General features: G+C 41.0%; 1 protein-coding gene across 7 annotated transcripts in view; it reads right to left on the reverse strand.

Moving 5' to 3' along the window:
• The window catches only part of pde4d (phosphodiesterase 4D, cAMP-specific), a 211,950-nt gene that overhangs the window by 29,699 nt on the left and 157,650 nt on the right, over positions 1–24,601 (reverse strand). Inside the window, exon 1 of one of the 7 annotated variants that reach the window (XM_085425794.1) lies at positions 7,610–8,083. The exons of the other annotated variants lie outside the window; for them this stretch is intronic. Within the exon in view, the coding sequence (XP_085281920.1) occupies positions 7,610–7,674 (65 nt within the window). The 5' untranslated portion in view covers positions 7,675–8,083. Of the gene's footprint in view, positions 1–7,609; positions 8,084–24,601 lie in introns of those variants that run through there. 7 annotated transcript variants of the gene reach the window in all.

Consider the following 24,601-nt stretch of genomic DNA (forward strand, 5'->3'; position numbering starts at 1 on the left):
GTCATGGTACATGACTATATCCATCTTTCTCTCTCACACACACAAACACATGCCTACTCAAACTCTTATAGCAGCTCTTGCCTTGCATATCACCCCATCTCCTTCCCAAAGTACTTCTCTTCTAGAAGTGTGTCACTCTAAACCAGTTTTATCTTCACTCACACACACAACCCCCTTTTCCACACACTTTTTTTTATCACGTCAGGTAATCCATCTGTTTTCCTCACTGCAGGTGTGAAAACACATACTCACACAAGTGACTGATAAGTTGGCATTCCTTGCACAAGTCGGTCCGTTCTCCAGCTGCTCTGTAGTGAAGTGTTAATGGGTGTGCGGCTCATGTGTGCAAACAGGACAAAGATGACACCGTGAAAGTGTTGAAAGAGAATACTCAGCATATGCGTAACGACCGATTCATTATCGCACCTACTTTGACATCACCGTCTACTCCCATTTGCGCCTAAAACCAGAGACACGTAACCCCTCTCCCAGCATGTGAGGGTATGTGTACAGTGTCATTCCACTGACACACCCTCTTCAGGAATGACACAATGGATCTATGTGCTTGAATTAGTGGGGTATTGAACGGGCAATGACATCATAGTGGGAATATATAGCTTTTTTCCTGCGTTCAGCAAGCAGAAAACAGAAGAACAGAATAACGTCAACACCCCTATGACTATGTTGTGACAATCAACAACAACACATGAGTAAATACATGAGAATTACTGTTAAAAAAAACAGGGGGGAAAACCCCTGTGTTACCTCAGGGCTTAAGAGAATGGAAATCCTCTGTTTACCCAAAAAGGAGTGATCCAGAACTGAGATATATATAATAGGCAAGGAAATAAACATTTGATCTGCAAGCACTAGATTGATGACAGAAAGCTCTTTAATAGAGTTCCAGACATCCCATCTGCTGAACATCATAAGGATAACACTTGTCTTATTCCACATTGAAAGGTTTAAGGTTGCCTCACTATTTTGTCTTGGACAAAATAAGGGACAGACGAATAGATAATAAGAGTCCAGGCTAGTTTTACACTGGCCTTTCCTTTTTTGCACATGATCAGAAAGCTTCCTTGGAATAGGTTTGTCAATTTGGGTTAAAATGCCAAATAGCTATAGTTATACACAAGTTTATAACAAAAACTTCATTAAATGCACTTTTCCAACCTATTAATTTATATAAATATATGTCTCTCTATTACATGTAAAGCTCAAAATCAGGCCTGTGTGAGAAGATGATTCACTGAAAAAAAAGAGAAGAGGACACACATGCTAACATAAAAGTACCTTATAGAGTGCGTGGCATCCACAGTGCGCAGCTACAAGAGCATACATGAATATTTGGAGCAAAGTTTCTCACAGGAGTGGAGTTTCATGTTTGAGTTTGGGTTGCATGGGGGGAAAAAGGGAGGGTGGACTGTTGCCAAAAACCTTTCAAATTTACTGTAGCAAAGCAGTGGTCCATTTAAAAATAAGAAACTTTAAGCGCACTGAGATAGATGAATAGTGGCTGCTGTGACTTTCTACTGCAGGACGTGGCTGGGTCACATACATGCCTAAGGACACTGCACAGCTCTTTTATCGCCTCTCTTTTTGTGTCTGGCTCTACATCATTTTTGTCTCCGTCAGTTCTCCCATTCTGTCCGTCCGTCTCCAGCACACACTCTAAATGGCATAGATCACTGACTCATTCATTTTTAGCCCTGGGTCACTTGAGCAATTACAAACACCACGGGAGATGACGTGATAGAGCTACGGGGAGATGCACTGGAGAAAGAGGTCAGTGCACAAGTGTCTTTGACAAATAATAAGCCGAGTTGCAGATAGTGAGGCTCTGTTTTTCCAACAGTCATTCAGAGTTGGTGGACAAGAAAATCTGCACCAGTACCAGACACAATACGTAATGGAGACACAATGTTTTCCTTTGAGTTTATGCACAGTGTCTAAAAAGATCTCATAAACTGAAAAAAAGTGAAAGGGATCATTTTTAAAAAATATATATAAATAATCAAATTGATGCATATTTAAATGTGGAAAGTGTGCAGTTGTGCGAATCAGAACAGAGACGCGTTGAAGCAGACAGAGGAAAGATGACACTGGATTTATTTTAGAAAGCCGAGGGCACAGAGGGGAGCAGGCAGCAGAGTTGGACAAGGAAAGAACTGCGCATGTATAAGCATTCAAATGTGTATGTATTTAAGAGGATTGTGATCCCGTGCATGTTTGTAGGCGTGAGGTACATGATCCTGAAGTGTGTGGTAAACCTGGCCCTGCTCTAAATGCAAAACAACCACCCATGACTTAAGATAAGAAGAAAAAAACCCCACAGTACTGTAACATCCACAGATGGAAGAGTGGGCACGGATGACACATTTGTTGCAGGCATATGTTGAATAACAGAAAAGCTATGTTTGTTTGCTGGAGATACTGCAGAGCCAACACCTCTGCTTGATGGTATCATCAGTCCTAAATGTACGTGATTTATTTTGTGATTTTTCACCACTGAAAAGCACACAGGCTAAACACAATGTGCTCTGATAAAAAAAAGTAGCATATGTCTGAAACTTTTCTTTTTTTTTTTTTTCATATGTCTGAAACTAAAATTATGATAGTTTAGAACCTGTCTCGGAAACGACCATGTTGTTGGGTAGTACATGTGCACCTGGCTTGATTTTAGTTTCTATGAATGCAAACTTTTTGAATAGTTGTTAAAGGTAACACTGGATGTAATGCAAATACAGTACAGTACAGTACAGTACAGAGTGACTTGACTATTTTGCATACTTAAAATAAAAGCAACAATTTTTTTGAGGTTTTAAAATTATGTCTAAATTCTTCATTCTGAAGTACAAAAAGAGCTGTTTTGGTACTGTTAGAGCTGGGCGATAGAACGATAACGATATGTATCGCGATATAACTTTTACTGATAGAGAAATTAAGCTATCGCGATAGACCTCGCCGCTCTCGTCCTCTTAAAAAAAAAAAAAAAAAAAAAAAAGGTCAGCCAATCTAAATTAAGTAGCGCAGAGCCGAACCAATCACAGCCGCAGCGTCACGTCGCGTGACTTGTTACGTACAGCACAAGTGCCAAGCCGCACGTGTGTTTGTTTGGGAAGCAGCCAGCGGGTAATGGAGCCAGCGCGTAATGGAGGAAATGAGTGTGCCGACTAGAAAAATCAACCGAGCGTGACCGAAGAGAAAACAGATGATGGTTCCAATGCCGGAGAGATTGTCGAACGGAAGAGCCATAGAAGTTCCGTAGTGTGAAGGTATTTCGGCTATTTCAAGTCTGACAAAAAACAGAGTAGTGTGCACTGTAAATTGTGCCGAAAGCAAGTCTGGAAATACAATAAACTGGTGCATGCGTCACACTGTGCGCCACGTTATTGTTTCGGTGAAATGAATTTCTACAATACTGTTACTGTTAATTCTACTCTCTGCAGTGTTTAAATGCTTACATATACACACAGTTACTGTCCCTCCACACATACGACTCGGTTCTGCTTCTATGCCCCAGCTTTGTTTACTTTTTCCCACCGAGGCTTCTAGACTTCTGATTGGCCAACATTTCTGCACGGTTAGGAATCTAGCGCCACCTGCTGCTTTGGCATGTTCATAGCAGCGTTTTCCTTCATTTCTGCCTTTATGTGTGGACGGGATTATTTTTTAAAACGAAAACGGAAAATCTCCGTTTTCAAAAATACCCGTGTACGTGTGGACGTAGCCTCAGTCTCTGACTGGAAGCGCTAATTCGTCATTCGGCTTTTGTCAGACTAAAGTAACTGTTAAAACTGTTTGAAAAGCTAAGCTATACAACAAGGAGAGATTGAGAATTTCCTTTTAGTTCTCAGTTTATTTGATATTGACAAAAGTTAGTCAGTTTTGTCTGTTCTTCTGTAACACAAACTAAGATTTATTTTTAGAATTAATATTTTGTTTCTAAGTGGAATTGACAATTTAGTCTGTTTCGTTTGTTCTGTTTTGAAACTTAAACGCTTTAGCGGCTGCCTTTTGTGTAGTTTGCAATATTTGCCTTTATTTATCTGAAAAAGTCTCATGTTCCTTAAGTACATCTACCCTGTTGAACTTATTATGGGAAATAAATATTTAAATAAAAACAAGCTGCTGATTATTTCACATTTTACTTGTGAGCAACAGCACATTTAAATCTTACAAATATAGTTATTTGGCTTATATCGTGATAGATATCGTTATCGCCTGAAATGAAAAAAACATATCGTGATATGAAAAAATCTCATATCGCCCAGCTCTAGTACTGATATTGTATGTTTTAGTAAACTGAAACTAACTATCATAAAATAATATTTAAAAACTGTCTACAAAAGTTGGACGTAACCACAGACACGTCACCCGCTTATTAGTGAAGTCCCATCTTGAGGCAAAGATGACACCGTCAAAGTGTTCAAGCATAAAAATCAACATATGAACATAGAAGTTTTCAGTCTTGGGTAATTAGCAAAGAAACATGATGTGAGAATATAATTAAATTCTTTATCAGAAGGAAAGTGTGATTTTTTTGGACACTTGAACCTAATGTTAGCTGGTATAATGTTAGCTTATAACTAGCTACTGTTGCTGTAGCAACTCGCTAACATTTTTAAAGAACATACTCCTCACAGTAGCACATTTCTGACCGGTGAGCACTCATTTATTGTGTCACGGTGTTATGATACCTCTAAGATTAAGTTGTGATGAGTCTAGAAAAAGGAAATTCAGTGAAACGACTCTGACTCTAAAGGAAAGAAATTTAGCTGTGCGAGCATCTGGGGCTCAACCTTCTTCTCTGCACAGGCTTATAAGCACAATGGTGAACCTAATAATGGGAGAATGGCTCCCTCATGTCTGCTGTTCCGCTTTTATACTAAGAGACCTGGCCAAAATACTGTACCATGGTAATGCTCAGCACTTTCCCTGTCATATTTTATTAAAAATGACAGAAAAGGCTGCTTTCAGATTAAATTAACAACAACAACAACAACAACAACAACATGAGTAACTGAAAAAACAGACTATGAGGAGGCCAATACCCTAAATGCATTAGGTCAGGCTGATAAGTGTCAGACTACTCGCTGATAACCAAGACACTCGTCATCTATCTGCCCCGTACTCATGCACAGCCCTTCATCGTCACACATTCATTGGCACAAGCAGCTTTGCAAATGCACACACATTACATGAAATTAGCACTCATCCGTTGGCAAATGCATCAAAAATCTGTCTTTGGCGTTTAAAATCATCACTGAAATTCACTGTGTCACTGACTAGTGAATTTTAGTGATGGTAACATTTTATATAGGAGTTTATTTAAGTGTAACTCTAACATAGAAGAAAGCAAATTGTAATGTCCTTGTTTTCAGTAAAGCTTTATGTTTGTTTGAATTTAATTCCCAGCTTCTTGCAGTCTCTTGTTTTCCCACTTCTTCCATCTGGTTTTTCTTGCCCTGTCAAATACAATAATGCCAATCCTTCACTGTAAGCTGTGACACTACCTTAGCGCACACTCTCTGCACCATTCAGAAAAGTCAGTCAATCATGAAAGACTGACAAAGACGGAGGTCACCATGGCAATGCTGCGTCATCTCGGTTCACATATTTCAAAGCAAAGCAACACAGCTCTGCTCCTACATACATTGAGCTCCACTTAAATATAGACCTATTTTCAGTCTAATGCATCATCTTAGGACTGGCTTGCTAAAGGTCAAACCTGGGAAAAATGTTTGATAACTTGCACATTTTCAGGCCCTATGACAGGCCAGACACGTAACCTTTGGCATTTACTGCCTGCCTGAAATGCTCAACGGGGACTGACAAAAGCCAGATGCAAACGCTCAAGTTTAAAATCACACATTTCCTGCTCTTTCATTCTTTATCTGATCACACCAGATATTACTGATGATTACAAAGTGGGTGGAAAAGGGGAAAAAGCGCTTCTTCGGGTATGAAGTTAACCAGATATCACAAACATCCGATCCTTCCCATTTCCTTATCCATCACCTCCAAAACTCAAGCCATGTTTACTGAGCTAACACTCTGATGGATACCAAAAGTTCATGTACACAAGCCTACATTTGCAAGGTTGGGTGGAGAGGGGTCTGTTTGAGTTTGTTCAGGTCAGGGGACAGATCGCACATCCAGGCCGCGGAACAGTGTTATACAGACTCAAACACGCAATCACATGAGCATTCAATTGAGCATACAGACACACGCTCTGTCGCCATAACCATATAGCTACAAAAAAGCCTACAGTCACCCATAACTTGAAATAACGCTAACGATTCAGATATTTAAAGCGCCATTATTAGTCACAAATCTATGTTTGCCTTCTAAGTGTAGCAATAAGAACCATGAAAGAGAAGCAGTGCTGTGAATTAGTGAAAGAACCCTTCATATAACAGTAAATAACAGAAGAGAGGAGGGCAGGACAGACTGAGGAGGCGGCATGCTTCGTCCAGCTGAGTGCTGCTTTTGGTAGTTGTTCAAAAAGATGGCTCATACAAACCTAGCACTGCCAGATTCTCGGCTTTATTGAGAGAAAGCTACATGCTGCAGTCACCACTAGCACCAGTGTCAGTTTTATGCACGGCCACACTGTGAGTTTTACACCCTCTCAAACCGTATCAGGTACAGTAATGAATGTTAAGAGGACTATTTGGAGAAACTAGTGCAGTGGAAGACCTAATTACTGCTGCATGTCTTCACTTCATTTGAGCCTTGTTTTTCTGTTGGGGAGGTTGTAGAGCTGTTTAAAATATACCAGTGTGAGAAGACTGACGCAAGGTCGGTCAGGTTTAAAACACGTGCTGCTGGGCCACACAAGCACTGCCATCACCTCTGACACTTCAGCACATTATACACTTGCCTAAGGTTGTTCTGATCCATTATCCATGTGAAAAAAGTGAATTTTAACTGCCAAAGCTCAAGCCACAGGGCAGTTTCTTATACAGACATGAATGCTAACAGGCAAGGACAAGCTCAGGCAGGAGGGGGAAGGAGACAAGCCGGGGACGCCAGGACAAGTTGCGCTTCTGGCACTGCATTCTGCATCCTGAATTTAATGGGAGCCATGTGCATACACGAGAGCGCATGGTGCAACATGACACGCTCCTTGATGAATGATGCCTTTGCTGTCTTGTGTTTTAAATAATCTCCTCGGCTGAATAGATGAGAGTTGGGAAGAGCATACTCAGGGTAAGACTCTGGGATCACTTCGAGCCAGACTCATGTCAATGAAGTAGTCTGATGCAGTCTAACAAATAGTAAGGTTCATGATCTCAGAGGAAGCCACAGAAAACAGTCCCTGAAACACATAACTGGCATGTGGGAGAAGTTTTGATTGGAGAAGAATGATGCTACACACCACACAGTAAAGCATCACTGACAAAAACAATGAAAGGAAGGATTTTTGACTGTGCCAGCAAGGAAGAGCAAAAAATATTTGCGACAGAAACAAACAGGCAGATGGAGAACAATAGAGCAATACACACACCTACACACACAAACCACAAAAAACACACAAACACATGCAGCAGGATTAACATGGAAACGCAGCCAAAAGGGAAAAAGTTTCTGGTCTATTTACCATATTCCCTCTGTGTTCTTCAATGAGCTGGTGGAGCGTGACCGTGGCTTAAGAATGATACTCATGGTCTCGCTCTTCTTTCCACATTCAAACACAAAACATATGCGCAGTCCACATGCACATAGAACCAAACACACACCCGCCCTCTGGGCCACCTGGAGCCCACTGGCCAGCCTCCGCTGTGCTCCTAAAGTCCTCTCTGGTCTGAAGAGATCCAGAGAGAGCTCACTTCCCACAGTCCGGTAGAGTGGTTAGGTCTGCCGAGCTGTTCAACAGCAAAACCTCCGTCCCAGCACAATACCACGCTGCTGCTCCTCGTCAAGCTCAGATCATTTGAAAGTAGGCGGCTTGTTACCCTGCTCTCCCTCTCCCTCTCACTCAATTGCTCTTATCTTTCTTGCCAGATCAGCATGTGGTCTTCCACTTTCCTAATCCAGCCATGCACTTGCTCTGTTACTCTTTTTCACTCTTTCCCCCCTCCCCGACTGATTGAAATAAGATCTCCTCCTGTTCCTCCCCCCCTCCCGCCCCTTACCTCTGTCTCCCTTGCTCTGTCTTTTATATGTGTCCCTGTCAAAGAGTTACATGACTCCCCACTCTGTCTTCTTCCCTGAGCAGCAGCTATGGGCTATGTCCTGGGTGGGAGGAGTTGTTTTGGTAGTAGTAATTCTTTAAAGGGCGGGGCTTGTATCCCCAGGCAATTCAAACAATAGTCTCAAGTGTCAATCACTCTGCTATCACAGTAACCTGAAACCAGCAGCTATGAATGCCACTGGTCAAGACAGTCTGATACAGAAAGGTACAACCACACTACACAGGTGTCTTCTGTGAAGACTCATCACTCAAATTGAGAGTAAACACTGAGGGAATAAACTGCTAAGATATGAATAGAATAGAATAATCCTTTAACTGTTCCACAAGGGGAAATTTGGGTATATATATATAAAAATGAACTTATTCACCTCTAAACTTCTAAAAATGGCAACAAGATAAAGTCTGACTGCCTTGTTGTATTCAGGAAAATACATTTCTTTCCACTATTATCTTAAATATTTTAACATTAAGTGATCTCATTTCAGCACTCACACTCAAGATACATATATAAGAAGCTCAACTGGCTCTACCAGGCCCAAACAGACAGCTGTCTGTCACACCAGTCATTCAGCATCTGCAGCATGTGATCCCAAAAGAAATATGGCACCTTCCAAGCAGACAACACAGGGAATATTCAGATGCAAGTATGGTGCATTTATTGAGAGTCTGATTAAAAAATATTTAATCACAGCTTGCTTATTTGCTTAAAAAATGCTTTAAATATGGGATCAAAGGAAAAAAACAACAATTGTGCCCTAAGAAATAAAAATCTCCAACCAAGTGCAAAAACAGGGAAAAAAACAATCCATATAACAATAAACATTATTTGAGCACTTTTATTTTGAAAGCGCCGAGAAGATTTTCTTTGTCACCCACAGTGCGAGTGACATCAGTTGAGTTATCCTCGTCTTTTGTGAAAAAGTGGAAATAGAGCAAGAGATAAAAAGCATCAGAAAAAGGATTTACATATACAATTCAATACAAGACAGAGTTTATATAAAAGGATCTGCTTCCAATGCACAGGAAGGAAGAACCATGAGGACCTGAGGAAAGTGAAAGTGTCACAGTATTGACATGGTCCACTAACCGTACATGTATACATGTAACAAATTAATCCCCACTAAAAACGTATATGTGCACAGTTACAAAGCACTAGCCTGCTTGTCTTAAATCTCATGCTGAGGCCCTGTGTTTAGGTTTACATACTATCCACTTAAGATTTCATGGGAGACCAAAAATGAACACTTTGAGAGCTTTCACCCTGATGGATATCTCAGTGCCTCTGCCTCTATAAGCAGTGCCTTAGATGGGTTGGTAGTTTTTTATACAGTTAAAAAATGCAGTCATGTGATTCAAAGTAATTGTAATAGGCACATCTAAAGCTTTCAGTGTAGCATGGCAGAATGATGTACTTTATAACATGGCCAAAGTGGTGAAACTAATCCTATTACCACGGTCTGCACATTCCATGTGGTCAGAGAAAGAACAACAAAAGACATTCCTCAGAAAACTGGCAGCTTCTCTTCTACGTTAAAACCGCACGAGTCCCAAATCCCTCTGAGCATAACCAATATACGGCTCCCCTCCCTACTGTATCTTGTGAATAAAAATGTAACCCACAAGCAAACGCATCTATTCACACAAACACACATTTACACATAGTGAGTATTTAGTCTATACTAAGCCGTTATCCCCGGGGCACAGAGGTGCAAGACACAAAGATCAAGAACAAAATTATCCTGCTTAAGAAGAGAGTTGGGTGTGATCGTTTGAGGAGGGGGTGGGTGGTTTACACATGTGTGAAGTGAGGGTCTTACTTGCTGTACTCTTGGGGGGATTTTTACATTTTATTTGCTATTAGCACTTGTTTTATGCCTTGTTATGTTTAGTTATATATTGTTTATAGTAAGCTATGTATAACACATGCATAACCAATTACTATAACATGTATACGTACATTTTCAGAATATACTGTATATACTTTAACTACTCTCTAATAAGCACATTAAATTACTGGCTTTAAAACAACTGCATAGCAGACTCTGCAATTCAGTGCAACTCAGAGAAACACTACTGCCACCTAGTGTTGAAATGTGTATATTCCTCTTATGAAACCAGTAACATGGATGAAGCAACCTCATTAATTGACAGCATTATTGATTTCTTCTTCTCTCGCCCTCTCTTTTTTTTTAAAGAGCCTCTCTCGTGGACGATGTTCAGTATATGGTGCCCGAGCCAACGCTGATATATATAGCACTTAACTAAGGGAGTGAAGCACAGATGGCAGGTCACAGTATTGACAGGGCTCCATCCATATCTATATGTTTACAGTCGCCACCAGCCATTACTGTTGCTTCATATTTAAATGCTACAGAGGCACACACACACACACACAGACACACACAGACACACACACACACAGACACGCACGCACAGGCTGATGAGCACACTTAGTTTCAGGGGTACATGTTTGTCAGAGAAATGCAGTTGGAAAATTGACCTAACAAGGTCTTAACAGTTCTGTGTGAGCCTTAATGGACAGAGTGCTCCGATGATTGGCTTACGCTCAGGTCTAGTTAGTGAAGGGACCTGTCCTGCAGAAGGACTTGAAGCTTTCCATAATGACTTGATTGGACCTGCATATTTTTCATTTACCTTGCTCGCAACCATGTTTTGTAAAAGAAGACATTTTTCCTCATGGAGATGCAATGACACTCAAAAATGCACACACACACTATTCAGTCCAGCACTAAAGGTTTAGCAGAGCCAAGACAAAAAAAGCAGAACTAAACTAAACAACACAAGCAGCCACCAAGCAACGACCATTTACACAACACTTGGGTGTGAACACTGCTCCAGGTCTGTGTTGTCCAGGTGAAACTATTTATCAGTTAATGCTCTGATAACAGAGAACACACAGACTTTGTGTACATTTATAGAAGTAGTACAAACACAAATTAAAACGCATGCATATAACATAGTCTCAATATACACACAAAGCAATAAAGAGAAATTACTCTGACGCATAACTACCCTTGAGATTCACTAAATTTCCCTTCTGAGTTCTCTTACCACTTATGTTCTTATTTACTCCATAATTTCGACACACAAGACAAAGAAAAAGTAAAAGAGAGAAAAAAAGCAGAATACATTGAATATCCAACAACTCGAAACATGCAGATGAAAAAAAATTAGGTCCCTTCTCTGGCATACCCTCTGCGACATAGTTTCAGTTTCTAAGATGAGCCATACCCTCTCCTGCCACGAGGTTTGATGTCGATGGGCTTGTTTGTAGCACAGGGTGACCCGGTGGAGCAGGCGTGCCGGTACCGGGCTATCTTTTCCAAAGACAGATAATTCACTGGCAAACTCATTTTGACGCGGTTCTTAACCAATGATGAACATGGACTCACGTCAAAGACAGATGTGGAGAGAGAAACAGGGAGAAGTGACAGAGCGGCATGCCTAATAGAGCTATCTCGAAAGGAAGGAGGGAGGAGTGTGTGAGGAGAGATAGGCAGGTGAAGAGGGGAGGAGAGGCGAGCAGAGGGCTCAGTATGGGTTTGACTAAAAAAGAGGAAAGCATGGAGAAATATGGAGACTGAGGAAGGGGAGATGCATGTGAGGAAGAGGGAGCTAATGAAGCTTTTCTTTCAGAAAATGAAACTGAGCAAAGCAATGCTTGAATTTGTTTCTTCCATGCTGATTTCTTCTGCATGCAAACTACTAGAAGATTTTAAAAAAATGTGCAAGAAACTGGGTGGGATGATTGCACGCTGGCTTGCATGCATTTAAACCAATCTATTTTGGAAATAGAGGAGCAATAAAATAACAAGCTTCTAAGGAGTGTTTTAATGTTAAATTCTCTCTCAGTTTTTTAAGAGTTCTTAAGCCACTTATTATGGGCCATCATGCAAATGATGAAATTAGCTTACACTGATGGTACAATGTGTAAAATAATACTTTCCAAGTACTCCAAGTAAACATTACACAAAACAGGAGGAAGGTTGTTTATAACGTTGCTATAATATACTTTAATATATGTTAAACCAGACAGTGTCTTTTAAATTCTTTTTTTTTTTTTTTTGGGGGGGGGGGGGGGCAAAACTATGACTGTGCAATGCACATTTACACATAATATGACGACCTGAAAAATAACAGCAACAAAAGAAGTAAAGTACCTCATTCCATATAGGAGCGATGTTTCATCCTGGTAGTTCCTATATTTTACCTGTTGATGGCAGCAGAGCAGCACAAAACATGCCTTTCACTATATTACAAAATGAACAGTAGTAACTTAAGTTTGAGCCAGAACACTTGTAAACGAATTATGGAAAGACATGTTTATTATTTTTATTTTAATTTTATTTCAAATGAAGCCTATGGGTGGGTTTTGCAAGATAAGGTGTCATAATTAGAGTTGCGAGTGGAATGGGATCCACTAAGCAAGGAGATTTATGGCCTTTAAAAGACACAACTATCATTTATTATGTTATATCATTTTCAGATACTTCACTGCTATAAAGACAAAGAGCTCTAAATCAGCAGTCCCCAACCTTTTTTGCACCACGGACCGGTTTATGACCGACAATATTTTCACGGACCGGCCTTTAAGGTGTCGCGGATAAATACAACAAAATAAAACTAGTACCGGTACTGAAAAAAAGAAGATTTATTCATAACACACGTGAAAAGACCAAGGAAAACCGAGTTAACGATCAAAACGATAACAAAATAACGCTGAAAACCGATAAAAACCCTGAAAACCATACATTTCACACCTGAGCCTCAACTCTCGCGGCCCGGTACCAAACGACTCATGGACCGGTACCGGTCCGAGGCCCGGGGGTTGGGGACCGCTGCTCTAAATCACTGGAGTGTTTTGTTTCTTAGCTGCCAGCAGGGGGCAGTCTGCTCTGCAGGGAAAATATATGCACAGGTGGGTAAAGAAGGCAAACACAAAGCAGCCCAAACCCACAGAGCGGTAAACCTCTGTGGGGTTGAGGCTTCAGCTCTGCTCTGACAAAAGCAGCCAGCATGTGACAACGGCTCCTGGGTGGACAAGGAGGCTGTCAAAGTCACAGACGCAATGACAGACAAAACAGGCTCCTTCATTCGTACTGAGCCGGCACCATATGAGCACACCTACACAGACATGCACACACCTACACAACGCTGTCTGACTGCAAGTATTATAAATACACACGCCACAACATATACAGACATAAAACACACAGGTCATTACACCAACGTGATACAGACCTCTACATCTCTTGTGTATTCTCACAAACACAACCTGTAACACAAGCGTATGTTTACTTAGCTGCCTAGTCAGCCACACACCATCAGTGCCAGCGACATGCTGTGACAGAGCGCCAGGTGACGGTTTGACTGTCGTCACTCAGTGTCCCTGAGGATCAGAGCTATAAAACTGGAACTACCGTATCTGAGCGCTACATGCAAGCTGCAACACCTTTTCAAACCAAAGGTGTGTGTTATACAAACTATTTTTAACAGTACACTGTAAATCATACTTAAAGGGATTTCATCACCATGACTGTGCTGTGACTAAACTCTGGAAAGAGGGTGGAAAAAAAAAAATACTGCAGAGCCACAGAAGAAGAAAAGTGAAAAGAAAACAGTGGAGGGAAAAGCTGAATAGTGTAATCAATGACGAGGTCAGGTGACAGGGTTGCAGAGTAGTAGGTTAGGTTAGGTAGTAGTAGCAGGTTAGTACAAAGGTGAATACAGTACACGGCTAACAAACTGGCTGTGTGCCAGAGAGACAAGGAGGGCTTCGATTTACTGCGTCCTCTCATGACTGGCAGGGACAATGCACCCTGGGAGTGGGAGAGTGAAGGAGGCAGAGAGAAGACAGAAACAGAAGCATTAAGCAATCCGCAGGACATACTGTATGACATCAAGTCACTAAAAATATTATTCATTTCTTTCATTTCATGTCATAAATACCGCTGAAAAGGTGTATTCTCATGTTAAACAAGGCAAAAGTTTCAAATAATGTGGAAAAAAAACTCAAGGTTCTCAAAACTGAGTAGTACCATTATAAAAAATGTTCTCATTGCCTGGACTGATTTACACTTAATTGGCTGCTCTTTTAATATTCCGATGAGATCCAGAAAGCAAAAAAGCACTGACTAGTATGCAGCACCTTGCAGTTTTTGTAATATTTTGTTATCTTGTGCAACTACTATTTCTTCACAGCTCTGCCTTTTTAGTGAGTATCGCTAGAGTTTGGGCAACAGCAAAGATACTCTTCTCACTGCTCTGTGACTCATGGCTTCTTCAATGATTTAATGATTATAGGGCAGCAGATTAGTAAGATAATCTTATTAAAGCGCTCAGAAGACAATTATTAAGATGGGCTGTGAGGAATAGGCATAAGAAAGGGAAAGGGCTTTATTAGTTGGCCCACTGTTGCCAAGCTTTTTCTATATACGAGGACAGGGAATGAGAGGAGAAGCTAATGAAGAAAGCGTCTCCATTTGAGCTAACTGAACGGCAGTAGTGTGATATAAGAAGAAAAAGAGAGTCGTAACTATGAATTAATGCTACTGAAGCAGCTCAGGGCCATGGCAACTGCACCTACCGTTGCAAGAAGACTGAATATGATTAGAGTGATTGGATATTTGTTTTCAAGTAGATAAATCAGCAAAGGTAATGTGATTAAGAGACAACAACTGATTGGTAATTGAGCTTCAGGCGGTACTGTATTTGCAGCTCTCTGCCAGTCACGCCGCATTAAAGGCAGCTGTCATGTGTGTCAAGGAGCAATTCCTTCGCCTCAGCTCGACTCGCTCTTCCCGCCTGCCTTCACAGTCCCCCTGCTAGATTCATGTTTATAATGTGGTTGCCATGGTGACCTGGCAGAATTCAAAAGGGACAGGTAGGTCCTCGCAGCCAATCAGGTATCAGTTGCTAAGGACATGGTGGCAGACTGTGTAATGAGAAAAGGAGAATTGACAGGGTCAATGGTCCACTCAGGGAAAGGACATCTATTGCCAAGAATTTCATTCTAAACAGCAGCCACCTAATGTGTGACAGCCGCCATGCATGAGTTACCTGTGATCTATTTATATGTCCAGCTGAGTCACAGGCTGGGGAGGATTTAAGCTTTCTCACCTATTGTTTAGGTCAGAAACTCACCAGAGTACAGAGGAGAATAGAAAGCACATGCAGCGCAGACCGGAGGGAGAAATAAAAGGCTGGAGAAGCGTGACTGCTTAAGATAAGACCAACAAAAGCTCTTAGTTATGCTGTGCAATATGCTCTCTGTAAGTGCAGATGCATTCTGCTGCATGCAGTACTGAGAGCGCAAGTGGCGAGAGAGAGATGTCGTGATGTGTTAAAGCTGAAGCGAAGCCGGACATTATGAATGTGAGAACCGTGTATTGACACCAGCATGAAGGATTTTGTCTCAGAGGCATAAAAGCACTTGTGTCAGCACAGCTCTCAGAGTCACATCAGAAAGTTGGCGAACAGGATCATAAATGGCTTCAAGTAACCACTAACACTCCTTCCTCCTGAATCTGCCAATTTCATTTCTTTGTTCACGGTTTAGTTTATAAAATAGCAAAATTTTAAATGCTTTACATGGTCAACATCGTCATGATGGAGGGTGATATCAGAAGGTCTTTTCTTATGCTTTCATGTAGACTGACTAATTGTGTCTCAGCGTCCAAACTATATCTGAAACAGACACGTTTATACATTTAACACCTGCAAGTACAACAAATACTACTCTTCCTTCAGGCAGGGGTGGGTGGTATACAGGTTTTGACACCACCATCGCAACATTACCATCATATCGTGTTTCGCAATGTTGCAGTTTTGCAAGACATGTTTTGACTTTTGCAAATACACAAAGGACAACGTGCAATGAACAATGTCTAATGCACACGATAATAATTTGGAAGCTGATCTTATGGGTAACGTATATTGTCCCTAAAGGTTAGGGTAGTAACACTTGGATGAACTGCCACTTGCTTTAAGATGGTAGTTCTAAATGAAGTGTCAGTTTACCTGTAGTCTCCATTTAAGACAAAGGATCTTCTTGTTAGGTGTAATGAAACAAAGAAGTGTCTAATCTAAATATAAAGGGGTTTAAAGTAGGACTGGCTGATATTGTGCGTGTATTACAGTTTAAGAAAAATGGGGCAGTCTAATATGTTCAGGACACAGGTTACTCATTGCTGTGGGTTAGTTACATGTTCCACCTCTGTAAAATAAAACATGTGGATGATATCTACCTTTTATTTCTTCTTTCACAGGCAGAACTTTTAATTTTCTTTTTATATGTGCTCCCACACATTGCAGATTAAGGAAGGATCAAGATTGAAAGAAATACCTCTCTCTATATATTTCACATAGAAGCATTTATCGCATATATTTATAATACATTGTCTCCATTAAAAAGTTCCACAAACATTTTGGGGTTAGGCTTGCAGGCATGGAGCTGTTGTTGATATATCATCAGGGGTTTTAATATTCCATTGTTAGAAACAGCTGTGGTGCACAGACTTAGTCACTAGTCTGTTGGCTGCAACCCCAACAAAGACAACTGTTTACAATTAAGGCTGATGCTATTTAGCGGTTTTATAATCTGGAAAAAAAAACCGTTTAAGTAGCCTTTGCTTGTACAGTCCAAATGTGATCACAGCACTAACTATTAATCTCAAAAGTGGTTTTTCTCAGTGACGCTTGCTGCCGCGCGTTAGAACAATAGAACAAAGCGCTGACATGAAATTTGTTTTGGGTATGACTTCCATGAGCCTTTGTGTGCTTTGGGCAGTATGCCAGTGTGTACTGACAATACATATTGAGTAATAATATTATGATATGGGTCTTGAAGTGCTTTTCATTGTCACGGCTGTTGACCAGCTATGTTGTTAATTCAAAACCACTCAGTAGAGACTCAGCTATGGACATCACAGATACTGTTTTGGCTGGCAAGCTGAGGCAGGTTTTTTTTGAAGGACACATTAATGGGAAGATGAATAGATGGAGAATAATGCAAATTCCCATGTCCTGCACAGCTTGCTCAATAAGCTCCTACATATCACACACACACACACACACACACACAGAGGGTCACAACTCCAGCTCTAGCGCACCTCAAGCACATGGTGAGGCTAATAGGCTTAACTTGGCAGCAGTCCCGGTGATGTCAGAATAATCCCTCATTAAAACCCTGATGACATCACCACGCTGTTGAGAGTAAGTAAGAGCCGAGGCCACATATTTACGTATGTAAGGGATACCCTGCCAGTATACGCCAAGGATGCCCTCCGTAAGAGATTATCCAGGTTAAGCTGTTCCTCAAAACATACCCAGGGAACACTAGCGTCAGAGCGGCTAGCTTAATTATAGTCTCTCCTCATATGCAGTTTATTAGGTACGCCTTCCCTTTCACGCAAACAGCTCTAATCTCCAGAAATGGTTGATGGGATCTTGTTAACCTTACATGAAGGGTTAATGAACTGCAGACCACGACTGTGTTTGCAGTTCAAATAGCGAACAATAAGGACTACCACTTCAAATTCAGCAAGACAAAAGGAACTAAGCCTTGTCTTGAAAAGCTTCTGTGAGTTATGCTGCAGCTTAAAATTAGCAAAGTAAATACTTTAACTAAACCATGCTTTGAAGACAACCCAGTATGCAGGCTTGGATCAGCAAGATGTGTAAAGTCGACTGATTTCTTCATTTTTTCTTTCATTTAAGGACAGGCTCAAAATGGGACAACTCAACAGTGTGTTGCCAGGCCCAAAGACTTGGATATTAAGGTCTAAATTTAGAGACAGCGGCATGGATCTATCCAGGTGTTGTCCACTGTGCAGGATTGCAAGCCTCACTCAGCTCACTGAAGTTTAACTGGCAGTTTGCATGGCAGAAAATGGCTTATGTGATAATGCAGTTAAAGCAAATGAAACCTGAAATACTGAAACAGCTATTCATGCACTTTTAGTACACACAACAGTAATGCTGCTGGACAGTTTCTGATTTAGGCTGTTGCAAATCTCCTAAATAACAACAACTAAATTAACAGGGAGGAAACAGTCACCACATCTGGGAGCATGAACTAATTTAACAGCTTTATTAGTTCAACTATTCCTAATTCTAAGACTAGCAGAATGGATGGATAAATAACTGAAAAATATTCAATTATTTTAAACAAGTTTTTAACAAAAACCCAAATTTGCTTCAGTTCAAAGCTTAAAACTTCCAAAGCCTACACTTAAAAAAACAGGCTCTTCTCTTGAACATGTTCCTGCCTTTACTTTGTCCCTCTCACAGTAAAGACTGCTGAGCTGCACTGTCAAAAATTACAAGTCTGTAGTGGTACTAATGCAAATGCATAATGCTTACATAGGCTTCTTTAATGGCTTAGTAAATACTGTCAGGGCACAGAGAAACTAGGCTGATTTTTACTTATTTAGAGAAGACACAAAGGCAGAAAGTCTCTAACAGACAGCTTCAGCGCTTGCCCTGTGTACCAAGTTAAATAGAGAATATGTGCAGGTAGTGTTGTCACAAATTCGCTCAGTGTCCACGTTCATTCCTTTCCTGCTGCGAGAGTGTTAATCTCCACCCCGCGAGTGAGAGTCTGTCTTACCGGATGGATGAGAAGTGTAACAGTTTGGATTGTGCAAGTGGGAGTTCCCTCAAAGGAAGCACTCAACAAATACATTCATAAAATGCCAGTGCTTATGAGAATACCGAGAAAGGCGCATTATGTAGACTGTTTAGTCTGTTTAGTTTACTGGTTATAAAAAGAGAATGGATGTGCAGCACCTGTAAAGGATCTCTAACTCAATGCACCAATAAAACTGAAACCGAAAATCTGTAACAAGTCATTGCAGTAACATTTTGACTGTCCAGGTTAGTGGTTTTATGTGGACCTGAATGTTACTTGTTGCTCAGCTTTATAATATAGCAAAATATAGTAATATAGAAAAAAACAAACAAGCAACAACCCAGAAATACATCTCAACAACTAACTTCACCTTCCTTTGTCTTGGGATTGGAATTAGTTGAAATAACAAAACTGCTTGTGTCTGTAATATTTCCAAATCCAGTCAGGTATGTGTGCATGCAAGAATGTGTGTGTGTGAGTGTGAGGGGACTCCCTCTCAGCCTAAATCCTCCTAATCTGTTTCTATGCCTCCTCATAAATGCTGCCGTCATCATGGCAATCCTAATCCCCATCATCGTCACGAGCAATTCCCCCCCAGAGACAAACTCCGTCATCAACATGTTTTCCTGCTATTATGAGGTAACTCCCAGTACGTGTGTGATGTGTCCGTCTCCTATGTCTACGATACGCATCGCAAGGGAGGTGTCTCAATTAGACCCGGCTGATGGGGTGACTAAGAACTGAAAATTAGCATAATTTTTATGGATTACTAAACACCTGTTTGGCAATGAAAACCTACAAGGGCTTAATCATTAAATAACAAAAACAAGCAGCCAAGAAATGGAAGCCATATGACCCTTGACCCCAACACACCTTCTATTCTCCACATCTTTTTCTTTCATTACAAGTGTTTGTTTTTAGCTGCGCTGACAGTTTATAACGAGCTGCCGCAGAGGGCGGCTTTGTTCATCCAGGAAAAGGCCTGGGCCCGATAACATCTGCTGGCAAAAGAGAGGTTTTGTTTAGGTCAAACAGTGACGTACAAAGCTATAATGATATTTCCTAATTTCTTTGTTTTTTGCCATCAGCACTTTTGAATCAACAATGACATTTGAATGTCAAGAAAACAAAATGATCATGGAACAGCGAGCGGTGAAGGACCTTTGTCAATAGGCTGTGTAGCATGAAGGACAACAGAAGTAAGAAAATGCTAATTATAGTTGCCTTGAGCCCAAATCTTAACATTCCATCTTTTGTACAGTCAACAGGCCATGGATGGATGGATGGATGGATGGATGGATGGATGGATGGATGGATGGATGGATGGATGGATAGATAGATAGATAGATAGATAGATAGATAGATAGATAGATAGATAGATAGATAGATAGATAGATAGATAGATAGATAGATAGATAGACAGATAATCTCCCTGTCCCTTGATCTGTGTCTATTAATCAAAATCATATCTGTGTATATTTCCAGTTGAGAGCTGTATTTAAAGTTCAAAACTGAAAATACCAACACACTAAATACTGTGAGTGCATTTTTTTAGTTTTATCACCCACCAGAATATTAATGCAAAGATACAAATGGCATATGATTATTCAATCATTTTTTAAATGCTGAAAGCAGTCCATCATTAACTCAGCAAACAAACAAAGGTTGATTCATTTTATTTGTCTGGCCTGGATAAAATTGATAATTGATTAAATAATTTTAATACTGCCAATGCAGCTAAAATGTGTTAGCCCATTGTTGTCTGCCAAAGTGAAGGCGTGCTTTTGGCTGTGCGATGCTGTAATGAACAACAACAAGAGCGCCTTTGGACGCTAGTTGTCATGGACTGCATCTCTTTGGGTATATTTCATGTAACACATGAGGAGTTGCTGTATTACACACAGGAGAAAGGGATCAACCGTGAATAAGAGGCAGCATAACACAATGAGAAATCCAGGAGCAGCAATGTGTGAAAGATACATTGGATGATGAAGCAAGTGGAAGGCTGGGGAAAAAGAAAATCTCAAGACTGCCAGTACTGACTGAGTCACTGTGTGTGCTCTGACAGACACGCACCAACAGCAAGATGTCCTGGGAAAATAGCTATGAAATAATGATCATTTAGCAATTCAAAAAAAGGGGCTAAATGAAATTTCTCCAACAGAGAGATGGAAACACTGCTGTTGAGTCTTTAAGTCCGCAGCAGCGTGTGCCAAACAGAGAACCTCAAAAATATAAGTAAAAACATGTCAGCCAGGCTTCAAGGAAGTTTATATTCAAGCTGGGATGGCAAAGCTCCAACTAAATTCTTACTAAAGAAATGCTTGCACAATGTATGACTTTTATATGAGCAGAGACTACATACAATAATAATTCAGCCCTTTTGTCGTAGGTGTTTGCCACCCAATCTGCTTTTGCACTGTAGATTAATTAAATAGTCATAGATCTTTTGGCCTGACTGGGCTGTCAGATATGCAGCTGCTGGCTTCTCTGTATGACTGAGAGTGCAGACAAGTTATAACAGGTCATCACGTTGACTTGATGCGTTTGAAATTGGTTATTTTATTATTTGCTCTGAGGCAGACGTGGCTCAGGTTGTGGAGCAGCTTGTCCACTAATCGCAAGGTTGGCTCCCCCTTACCCATCCACATGCATCCAAGTGTCCTTAAGGCAAGGCACAGAGGCCCCAGTTGATCCTAATGGCAGGCAAGAACCTTACATGGCAGCTCTGTAGGCGCTGGTACATGAGTGTGTCTGTGCATGAACGGCAACCGTGCTGCAAAGCACCCTGCAGACCAGCTAAGCTTAAAATTTACAATCGATTTAAGATGCATTTGTGTATGCAAACCATAGCAGCCAATATCATTAAAATATAACCAGCAGTGCAGCGAAGAACCTGGTAGATTTCTGCTTCAAGAGACACCATTCAACAATATCCTGTTACACTGCTGGGTCACAGCTTTCTTGGCACAAACTATAGCTAGTATTTTTCTTTTCATGATGCTCTGATTTGCACTGTAAAATGCAAAATAATCTGAGCTGCATACAAGGCCAGGAGCAGTTATCAATCATTTCATTCACCATACACCGATCCAAAGCAGGTAGAAAGAATGCGGCGTGAGAAAATGTGTGAAGAAGAAACCGTGTTAAACTGTGTGGCCTTTATAGGGGGGAGTGAATTGGGAGAGCTTTTAATAAGGCTGAATATATCAGCATCACACTGCACAGTAGGCTGGCAAAGATTGATGCTGTAGGTGAGCAGTAACGCTGTATTTCTCTCTCTCTTCCACACATACATACATATACTCCTGTTCTCCGGGACGCCAGTGACTGATGACTTTGTCTCCCCAAAAGTGACAGCAGGTCTCTGCAGCCTCCAAAAAGCCCATTTTAAAATCTCTGCCTCAGTCCCAGCAAAGTAACTCAGAGTGATAGAAAGCAATCTAAAGTTTGGCTGGGATTGGCCCAGAATCAATGACAATGTGCAGTGGGAGAAGGCCTCAAAGAAATGAGATAACAATGTCTTGTGTCTTGTTATCTTACTGACAAAATGCGGTACATCTGAGGTAGCCACCCTCGGGGCCAACGACAGTTAAGGACAGGAGGGAGAAATGGAAGGGAATGAGACCTGATGTACTCCAACTGCTTGCATTTTTTTTTTAAATACCCCTCAAAAATGTACTATTTGACAGTACAGTAATAACTGACAGTGACAGTACACACCACCAATGTAAAGCAGAGGGAGGAACAGAGAAAAGCGATGCGGCAATTCATTTCCAGCCCATGTTCTAAATATAGACTCTTCTATTCTCTCTCCCCAGCCTGTAAGGCGCTGGATTCACTTAATTGGATTACTACACACACTTTTCATTTCCTTTCTGGTGAGTGTTTAATGAAGTTTAGACAATCATACATCTCAGTTTATTCATTGTGGGCCTGTGGGCAACACCCAGCACAGTCAAACATTGCAGGACGGAGCAGTTACTGCACAGCTCTCGAGAGCCTGGGTATTTTAACTTCAGGTATACAGAGGCTGGAAGCACGGTGATCGATACAGATGCAAAAAGTAAAAATAACCTGACAATAATGCAGTGAGGAGGCAGAAAGAGGGAGAGAGAAAGAGAGGGTGCATAATGTTCTTCCATGGCTTGTGCAGTGAGTCGCATCTGCTCAAATGCGTTATTTTAGCTTTTAAAGGTTCAACGAATCCAGTTACGTATTCGCGTGTGGGTGAGTGCATATATGAATTCATATTTTAGACAGGAATGGATTTATCTTTTTAATCTTTATCAGCCTTCTTCTCTCAGTGCTTCTTGACTCGTATGCCACAGGTTTAACACGCAGAGAAGGGGATGTGTCCATTATCACGGTGCAATGAATAGCTCCTCCTGAAAGCTCCTCTTCACTCACACACCAACATATCAGTCAGTGCTGTAGAGAAAGGGGGGGGGGGGAATCCTGCCTGAGGTATAAACCGAGTCTGACAAGCACATCGCCCATTTTCAGATACAAGTCTCTGACAACTGTGACAGGCGTGAATTGTCCAACACTGTCACGATATTTGCTACATCCATCCAATTCAGCACCGCAGTGCATTCCAGCAGACTGTGAACCGCATTAGTGAGATTTTGCTCCAGTAAATCAAAGAATCTCATCCATGGAAGATTATACAAATACCTGTAATAGCTTTGATTATTTATGATTGTTTATCATTTGTGGCTTGTGAATTTCAGGTGAAGCAACAAGAGAGTAAACTAGGTGCAAATGAAAATGCAAAAACCTAAGACAGGCTTGGATGGTAACGTACAGCGACTTACCACTTACAGGCTAACTCACTTAATCTTTACACAATAGGCCCCTATAGCCCCAGGCTATGTTTACACAACCTGACATTGCATGCATGATAATCACTTCAGTGTATGTGGAAAGAAGAAGAAGGAACCAGGATGTTTTGCTGTGTATCTGTTTACAGTATGTGCATGTACAGTGTTACCAAGGAGGTACTGCTTTTGTAATCTGCTACCTGACTGGAAGGTAAACCCTGTGTGTGCATGCAAGTGTGTGTTTGTATACGTATGTCTCACTAGCTGGGTGGACACGCTTGCGTGTATCGCATCCATCTGCTTCATCACATTTATTCTTCTGTGCTCTTTCCACGTCTACAGAATTTTCACTGTCTCTGCTGGAAATGTCACTAAATGGTCCCGTGTTTGCAATATTCAGGCGAACAATACACTCAGTTCATGGCGGGGTTTTAGATTCGACATCTATTTCATGCATTTATCATGCACATGCTGTGCAAAATAAGCAGATATGTCAGCCGAATTATCCCTCTGCTTTTACATGCATCATGCACCAGTTTACACCGGGATAATCCTAAAATACTGTGCGCCATACCAAAAACATGGTGAAGCTAGAAGATCAATAAATAAATAAATAACACATCAGTCCTTTTCTGAGTGCACTGACATTAAATCTATTTTGCATGATTAGCATGAGAAAGTCAAACCACTGGAAATAAGAATGCTGCTCATATCCCAACAGCCCACTCTAATGACATCACTGACTGCTGTGTCCCTCCCAGTTTGAACATAGCTGGGAGGCAACTATTCCCATAAGATAGCCATCCTAAGTATGACTAATCAAAACAACAGCAATAAAAACCTAACAGCACGGCCCTTTTATCAAAATATTTTTCCAGCACTCAAAAAGGGGTCTAAGTGTTAGAGCACCCACTGTGAGCGTGT

Source organism: Rhamphochromis longiceps, linkage group LG12, assembly GCF_057381845.1.
Source record: "Rhamphochromis longiceps isolate RC_006_pf linkage group LG12, R_longiceps_female_GT1.1, whole genome shotgun sequence".
NCBI lineage: Eukaryota > Metazoa > Chordata > Actinopteri > Cichliformes > Cichlidae > Rhamphochromis > Rhamphochromis longiceps.